This window comes from Rhinoraja longicauda, chromosome 30, assembly GCF_053455715.1.
Source record: "Rhinoraja longicauda isolate Sanriku21f chromosome 30, sRhiLon1.1, whole genome shotgun sequence".
Classification (NCBI taxonomy): domain Eukaryota; kingdom Metazoa; phylum Chordata; class Chondrichthyes; order Rajiformes; family Arhynchobatidae; genus Rhinoraja; species Rhinoraja longicauda.
In genome coordinates, this window is record NC_135982.1 from 9,191,155 (window position 1) to 9,200,138 (window position 8,984).

The window sequence follows — 8,984 nt, forward strand, 5'->3', positions numbered from 1 at the left end:
ATGGCTGATCTATCTCTCCTCTCAACCCCATTCTCCTGCCTTCTCCCCATAACCCTTGGTACTCGTACTAATCAAGGATCTGTCAATCTCCGCTTGAAATATTGGCCTCCACAGCCGACTGTGGCAATGAATTCCACAGATTCACCACCCTCTGACTAAAGAAATTCCTCCTCATCTCCTTTCTAAAGGTACGTCCTTTTATTCTGAGGTTTTTTTTTTTAAAGTTACTTTAATTTTTTATTTGTTTTAATTTAAATTTTAACAAAGCACATACATGTTACAACTCATAGTACCCAATGATACCTACATTATGAATTCAATTATACGAGGGAGGGAGGGAGGGAGGGAGGGAGGGAGGGAGGGAGGGAGGGAGGGAGGGAGGGAGGGAGGGAGGGAGGGAGGGAGGGAGGGAGGGAGGGAGGGAGGGAGGGAGGGAGGGAGGGAGGGAGGGAGGGAGGGAGGGAGGGAGGGAGGGAGGGAGGGAGGGAGGGAGGGAGGGAGGGAGGGAGGGAGGGAGGGAGGGAGGGAGGGAGGGAGGGAGGGAGGGAGGGAGGGAGGGAGGGAGGGAGGGAGGGAGGGAGGGAGGGAGGGAGGGAGGGAGGGAGGGAGGGAGGGAGGGAGGGAGGGAGGGAGGGAGGGAGGGAGGGAGGGAGGGAGGGAACCTAGAGTCAAGAAGGAAACACTTCCGGCTAATTTCTTATTAGGGGTATCAAAACAATCCTGAATTTATATATTTCCAATTCTTAATCCTAGTTTTAAAATGAATGGGTTCCAAACTTTCAAAAAGAAATCATATCTATTTCTCAGATTATCAGTAGCTTTTTCTAATGGGATACAACTACGCATTTCTGCGTGCCATCTTTCAATTCTTATTTCATTGTGATCTTTCCAAGTGACCGCTACACATTTTTTTGCTATTGCTATTGCTATTTTGAGAAATCTTTCCTGATATTTATCTAAAATTAACCTTGGTAATATTCCTTTAATATCTCCCAATAAAAACAACCTTGAATCCAATGGTATGGTCTTATTCATCAATTGTTCCAATTTTTTTTTTAGGTCTTTCCAAAAAGGAGTCACCTTCGGACATGCCCATGTGGAGTGTAAAAAAGTACCCACATCTTGGTTGCATCTAAAACAAATTTCAGACAAATTTGTTTTTAAATTGTTTAATTTTTTCGGAGTTAAATATAATTGATGTAAAAAATTATATTGTACTAAACTATATCTCACATTAATAGTATTTTTCATACTGTCTAAACACAATCTTTCCCAACTTGGTTCATCAATGCTAATATTCAGATCTGTTTCCCATCTTTGTCTTGATTTTTGAATTCCTATCTTTGGACTAGATTTTTGTAATAATTTATACATTGAAGATATAATTCTGAAGAAGAAGGGTCTCGACCCGAAACATCACCCATTCTTTCTCTCCCGAGATGCTGCCTGACCTGCTGAGTTACTCCAGCATTTTGTGAATAAATACCGTCGATTTGTACCAGCATCTGCAGTTATTTACTTAGGTACAAATGTAAAATACAAAGTGCTGGAGGAACTCCAAGAATCAGGCAGCACTGTGGACAGATTAGGCTTCGGGACCCTCATTCAGATCGATTTCAGACAGAACGGTCTCGACTCAAAACATCGCTTGTCCATCCCCTCTAGAGATGCTGCCTGACCTGCTTGGTTCCACCAGCTCTTTATATTTTGCTCGAGTTTCCACCATCTGCAATTCCTTGTGTCTCCATTTAAATACAAATGGGCCAAATGGCCTATTACCCCTCCCATTCTAATGCTCTGGTGGTGGTTATAAATTGCTATGTGTTTTTTCCGGGGCTCAAAATATCCACTGCCCTTCATGTGAAGTACTACATGCATTGTAATCAACAATACCACAATCTCACTCCTCCTCTCCTCACCTGGCACCATTTTGCCTCCTTTTCACCTCAAGCCTTTGCTACTGTCTCCACCATCTGCCAATCATCCCCCTCACCTGTATCCACCCATCACTTGCCAGTCTTTGCCCCACCTCCGCCTCGCCAGCCTCCACTCTGATCCGTCTCAAGAAGGGTCCCGACCCAAAGCATCATCTGACCTTTCCCTCCATAGATGCTGCCTTGACCCTCCAAGTACCAAGGCCTTTTTTATTTTTTTGCTGGAGATTCCAGCATCTCACGTCAAGCATCTCGTTCAGCAAGTTAAGGATGCTGCCGGCTGTCGAGGGGGGAACTACCGAGAGGGGCAACAAAGGGGAACCAGCATGAGGGGCAACCATCGAGAGGGACAACAAAGGGGAACCAGCATGGGGGGGAACCATCGAGAGGGACAACAAAGGGGAACCAGCATGGGGGGCAACCATCGAGAGGGACAACAAAGGGGAACCAGCATGGGGGGGAACCATCGAGAGGGACAACAAAGGGGAACCCAGCGTGGGGGAATGCCTGAGTGGTGGGCAGGGGGGGAGTGACCCGCCGAGAGGGAGAACTATGGGGGATCTGGCATGGGGGGACCGGTGAGAACTAAGGAGGACCCAGCGTGGATGGGGAGTCCCGGCTTGGGGGGAACCACCGAGAGGGACAACAAAGGGGGACACAGCGTGGGACAAACCACCGAGAGGGAGAACTAAGGGGGCCCGGCGTGGGGGGACCGCCGAGAACTAAGGGGGACCACAATGGTTTATGTTAAAAATGGGAGACTTGTTACGTTATCGGCGCCCTTTATGTGGCGACTCTTTGCATACCTTGGGTGTGCAAAACAAAGAATATCGCCGTGTCTTGTCGCATGTGACAATAAAGTATCATTCACTCAGAGTACCATTCATTCATTCATTCTTTCATCCATCTTGTGTTTCTGATAATGCAAAGGAAAGTGATTGGGTCAATTAGTCAAATTTAACAGCGGCCCCAAATTAAAACATTGCTTTAAGTGTGGCTGGTTGCAAGTAGTTGGGGATGTTACGTCAGCGCTTCCCAAACACGTGGCCACCGCGCTCACCTCCAGCTCCCCCAGCAAGACGTGCGGCTGGTTTTCATCATCCGAACTATCCGTGTCGTCGAAGTTCAGCAGCTTCTGGTCGTTTTCCGCGAGGAACCTGAAGAACTCGGGATCCTTCTCCTTCAGCCGCGAGAGCTGCTCCTTGTGTTCCTGCGCGGCACCTATCGGCTTCTCCTTCCTGCCAGGCAGGACACAAAACAAACAACAACATTCTTCTTGTGCCTTTGCTCCATGAAATGGAAAGTCGACTGCGGCACGGTAGCGCAGCGGTAGAGTTGCTGCTTTACAGCGAATGCAGCGCCGGAGACTCAGGTTCGATCCTGACTACGGGTGCTGCACTGTAAGGAGTTTGTACGTTCTCCCCGTGACCTGCGTGGGTTTTCTCCGAGATCTTCGGTTTCCTCCCACACTCCAAAGACGTACAGGTATGTAGGTTAATTGGCTGGGTAAATGTAAAAATTGTCCCTAGTGGGTGTAGGATAGGGTTAATGTACGGGGATCGCTGGGCGGCACGGACTTGGAGGGCCGAAAAGGCCTGTTTCCGGCTGTATATATATGATATGATATGATATGACTCACACGAAACAGAAGTTTAAACCTCAAGGATGTGTAGAAAGGAACTGCATAGAAACATAGAAATCGATCTGTGCGATTATATCCCGATCTTCCAATCTACATTATTACTGCACTTACTTTTTTCTTTATCTGCACTTTCTAGAGGCTGTGACAATAGACAATAGGAATAGGCCATTCGGTCCTTCAAGCCAGCACCGCCATTCAATACGATCATGGCTGATCATCCACAATCAGTACCCCATTCCTTCTTTTTTTCTCCCATATCCCTTGATTCCATTAGCCCCAAGAGCCAAATCTAACTCTCTCTTGAAGCAGATGCTGGTTTATACCGAAGATAGACACAAAGTGCTGGAGTAACTGAGCGGGTCAGGCAGCATCTCTGGAGAAAAAGGATTGGTGACGTTTCGGATCGTCAGACCTGAGATCTGAGAACTTCAGACTTAGTGTCTGAGGAAGGTCCCGACCCAAAACATCACGCATCCCGTTTTTCTGATGATGCTGCCTGACCCGCTGAGTTATTCCAGCACTTTGTGTTTATCTTCTTATACATCAAGGGCTGTCATTTTGAACATCGCAGGCCTAGCATCACCAGGTGATGAACCTTGTAAAACAGCAACCTCGATGCATTTTAAGCAGCAAAAAAGCATTTTAGCACGGTGCATGGTTCTGGAACAGCTCCATCCAAGAGTGCAAGAAATTACAGAGAGTTGTGGACGTGGCCCAGACCATCACACAAACCAATCTCCTTTCAATTGACTCCATCTACACTTCCCGCTGCCTCGGTAAGTGACGTACGAGGGTGCTGAGGAGGGAATGCTGATGAGGGAGACTGGGAGGAACAGCAATGGGGAGGATCAACGCTGAGCACCGAGTCTGGTGAAACACCTCCCAGCTTTCTGATGTGGCACGTTTTCATTTAGGTTTAGATTTATTATTGTCACGTGTACTGGTGTTCTGTGAACTATTGTCACGTGTGCAAAGTGAACAGCTTTGTTTTGCATGCTATCCAAACTGATCTGATATACTATATTTATTCACAGAATGCTGGAGTAACTCAGCAGGTCAGGCAGCATCTCAGGAGAGAAGGAATGGGTGACGTTTCGGGTCGAGACCCTTCTTCAGGCTGAAGAATTCATCAGTCTGAAGAAGGGTCTCAACCCGAAACGTCACCCATTCCTTCTCTCCTGAGATGCTGCCTGACCTGCTGAGTTACTCCAGCATTTTGTGAATAAATACCTTCGATTTGTACCAGCATCTGCAGTTATTTTCTGATATACTATACATCAATACAATCCAGTCAATCTCGGTTACGATAGATGGAGCAAAGATACAGAGCGCAGAACATAGTTCTCAGCATTGTAGCGCACCAGTTCCACAGAAAAAGTCCAGTCCGCAATGGGTTAGAGGTGAAGAGGACTGTACGCTAGCTTATGGAAGGACCATTCAGAAGCCTGTTGACAGAGGGGAAGAAACTTTTCCCAATGCTGGTGGCGTGCACTTTCATTAAACTATTTTCACCATTAAACTATTTGGGTTCACCAGAGGATTTCTTGACCGCTCCCCAGTTAAAGCAAGTGCTCCAAACCTACAAAGTGGACAACGTTTTTTGCCCGAATGCCAAGCCTTGGCGCAGCGGTAGAGTTGCAGCCTTATGGCGCCACAGAACCGGGTTCGATCCTGACTACGGGTGCTGTCCGTTTGTAAGTTCTTCCCGCGAGTTTTCTCCGGGTGCTCCGGTTTCCTCCCACACTCCAAACTCGTACAGGTTTGTAGGTTAGTTAGCTCTTTAAAAATAGTAAATTGTCCCTAGTGTGTGTAGGATGGTGTTAGTGTGCGGGGATCGCTGGTCGGTGCGGGCTCGGTGGGCCGAAGGGCCTGTTTCCGCGCTGCAATCTCCAAACAAAACTAAACACAGTGCTCACCTTTCCCCCCGTGTTTTAGGTTGTTGGGTTTTCTTGCCTTTTCCATCTTTGACCTTCTTCCTGTTTCCCTCTCCCGTCTCCTCTGTATCGGAGCCGCTCGGACTCGCGGAATCGAACGCGGAGGTCAAGAACTCGTCGACACTGAGGGTGGCCAGCTTTCTGCAAAACATGCCGATAATAATAGTAAAAATAAAAACAAAGACAAAAATGCTGATCGCGGGGACAACAGAGTGGCGGCGCAATCTTGGGAGACACGGCCTCAACAGCTCCTGTGAGCTGCTTTCAATCCCAATCTCCGGTGCTGTCTGTGTGGAGTTTCCACGGTTGCTCCTTTACCTCCCATATCCCCAAAACACATGGGTCGGTAGATTATTCACAAAATGCTGGAGTAACTCAGCAAGTCAGGCAGCATCTCAGGAGAGAAGGAATGGGTGACGTTTCGGGTCGAGACCCTTCTACAGACTGATGTCTGAAGTGGGTCGGTAGATTAATTGGCTGCTATCAACTACCCTGATTGTGCAGGTGAGTGGTAGAATATGGGGTAAACTGATGGGAATTTGGGGTGAATAAAATGGGATTAGTGCACAATTTAAATAAATGGCCTGCATGAACTCGATGGGCTAAAGGGACTGTTTCTGTGCTGTGTGCCTTTGAGAACAGCAATCTTAGTGCCTATCATTGGTACCTGTTTATTGTCACTTGTAACTAGATACAGCAATGGAGCATTATGTTGGCTGCAGGATTTCGGGACATTTGGTTAATTAGTCTGCTATTTTCATCCTGGCAGATAAGCTGCTGGGGAGAGGGGGAAGTAGTCAAGAGTCAAGAGTGTTTTATTGTCATACTAGATCAAGTGGACCCGTTGGGCCCAAACTTCTCAAATCCTGCACCACCCTCTCCTCAGATAGCCGGGGGACTGAGACTGTATACACCGTGTGACCTAATCAACATACTGTATACCTGTAACTTAACATCCCAACTTCATGCCTTGGCTGATGAAAGACAGCAGGCCAAAAGCTCTCTTCACAACCTGGCCTACCTGTGACACCAATTTCCGAGAACTACGTACATTTACTGCTTGGTCCTTCTGCTCTACAAACACACCTGGGGTCCTAGGTAGATACAAAATGCTGGAGTAACTCAGCGGGTCAGGCAGCATCTCGGGAGAGAAGGAATGGGTGACATTTCAGGTCGAGACCCAAAACGTCACCCATTCCTTCCCTCCCGAGATGCTGCCTGACCTGCTGAGTTACTCCAGCATTTTGTGTCTACCTTCGATTTAAACCAGCATCTGCAGTTTTTCCACCCCTAGGGATCCTACTGTTTACCGTGAAGATCCTGCCTTGATTTGACTTCCTAAAATGTAATACCTCACTCTTAACCAAATTAAACTCCATTTTCCATTCCTCTGCCCACTTGCCCAGATGACCAACGTCCTATTCACAAAATGCTATTCTTGATATCTTTCATGTCTACAATTTCACCTATTTTATATAGAACATAGAAAAGTCCAACACAGGAACAGGCCCTTTATCCCACAACATCTGGATCAATGTGCATCAGTTGTGTTGAACAAATGTGCGTGAAAAAACGTGTCCGGAGCCCAACACCCGGGCTGATGCCATTTCTCTCTCTCTTTCCCCCCTCAAGCGTGGCCCCAGGGCGGAGGGAGCCGGGTCCTGGGACGGAGGGGACCGGGCAGCGTGGCCCCAAGGCGGAGGAAGCGGACCAGCATGGTTCAGTGACGGAGGTAGCCCGGCAGCGTGGTCCCGGGGCGGAGGAAGAGGGATAGCGTGGCCCTGGGACGGAGGAAGAGGGGCAGCGTGGTCCCGGGACGGAGGGAGCTGGGCAGCGTGGTCCCGAGGCAGAGAGAGAGAGGGGCAGCGCAGCCCCAGGGCGGAGCGGAGGGAGCCGGGCAGCATGGCCCCAGGGCGGAGGAAGAGGAGCAGCATGGTCCAGGGACGGAGGAAGCCGGGGCAGCATGGCCCCAGGGCGGAGGGAGCCGGGCAGCGTGGTCCCAGAGCGCAGGAAGAGGGGCAGCGTGGTCCAGGGACGGAGGAAGAGGGACAGCATGGCCCCAGGGCGGAGGGAGCCGGGCAACGTGGTCCTGGGACGGAGGGAGGGCTGGTCAGGGGGTACAAGGGGGGTGTCGGGGGATGAGAGGGCAGCAGGGACGGGGTGAGAGAGGTGCATGGGGGGGGGGTGGTGGGGGTGGTGGGGGGAGAGGGAATCCCCGGGGTATCCCCGCACTCACCGCTTTTTGTTGCCTTTCGCCATGTTGCAAGTGAGCTGATACAATGTAGCGGCGCCGGGCGGGCCCCGGTCCACAGCGCGGTGGGGGGGGGGGGGGGGGGGAGAGGGCAGGCGTGTGGGGCAGAGGAGGCACGGACAGAGGCAAAGGGCACTACCAGGCAGCAGTGCGACCACCCACCACCTCTACACCCCCTCAATACCCCGCATGGCTCTGCATTCCGTGGCCTGCGTCGCTTGTCCGGGGTTACTATTACTCCCACACCCCCCCTCCCCGGCCCGCAGTGGCTTCTCTCCCTGTCAATGCCCGCCCTTTCATGTGCAATATCCGATGATGCACCTACACCCTGCTGCCAGTTAAGGTCGTATCCCTCTCTCTCTCCAGTGTAAAAGCGTGCTTGTGCACACACACACACACGTCAGGCGAACGACAACAAACAGAGACAGCAGAAGCAGATTCATAAACTTCTGTTGCCTCAAAAGCAAGAAGAAGAGCTCTATCTAACTCTCTCTTGAAAGCATCCAGAGACATTCTGGCCTTCCATCACAGTGAGGAGGGGACTGGAGGAGACTCACTGTGATGGATGTTTCTTTTGTTTGGTGTTGGTTTATGATTGTATGTGTTATTGCATTTTTATTGATTATTTTTATTTTTATTGGTCTTATTGTTGAAATGCGGGTCATTTTTCATTTCACTGCACATTTATGTGTATGTGACAAATAAATTGACTATTGACTATTGAGAATTGGCCTCCACTAAGGCAGTATGCTCAAGAGAGAGTTGTAAATCTGTGGAATTATCTGCCTTAGAGGGCAGTGGAGGCCAATTCAAAGGATGCTTTCAAGAGAGAGTTAGATAGAGCTCTTCTTGCGTTTGAGGCAACAGAAGTTATGAAGCTGTTTCTGCTGTCTCTGTTTGTTGTGGTTCGCCTGACTGAGGTCGGTTGACAGGGCTCACCACGGGGAGGTCGACAACATAAGCCCCATAGAGCTCTTAAGGATAGCAGAGTCAGGGGGTATGGGGGGAGGGCAGGAACGGGGTACTGATTGTGAATGATCAGCCATGATCACATTGAATGGTGGTGCTGGCTCGAAGGGCCGAATGGCCTACTCCTGCACCTTTTGTCTATTATCTGTATCAACATACAAGACTATAAAAAAAGGATGTGTACAAAAAAATGCACACACATATTGGTGTAGGTAATAAATATGACATATGCACAGAAGTGTGTACAATATGCA

At 49.3% G+C, this 8,984-nt stretch overlaps 1 protein-coding gene across 1 annotated transcript in view; it reads right to left on the bottom strand.

Moving 5' to 3' along the window:
- noc2l (NOC2-like nucleolar associated transcriptional repressor) overlaps positions 1-7,871 on the bottom strand; it is a 146,197-nt gene extending 138,326 nt beyond the window's left edge. The window contains exons 1-3 of the mRNA XM_078425031.1: positions 7,747-7,871; positions 5,493-5,651; positions 2,995-3,172 (exon numbers count right to left, since the gene is read on the bottom strand). Of these exons, the coding sequence (XP_078281157.1) occupies positions 2,995-3,172; positions 5,493-5,651; positions 7,747-7,769 (360 nt within the window). The 5' untranslated portion in view covers positions 7,770-7,871. The remainder of the gene's footprint in view (positions 1-2,994; positions 3,173-5,492; positions 5,652-7,746) is intronic.
- Positions 7,872-8,984: the final 1,113 nt, after the last annotated feature.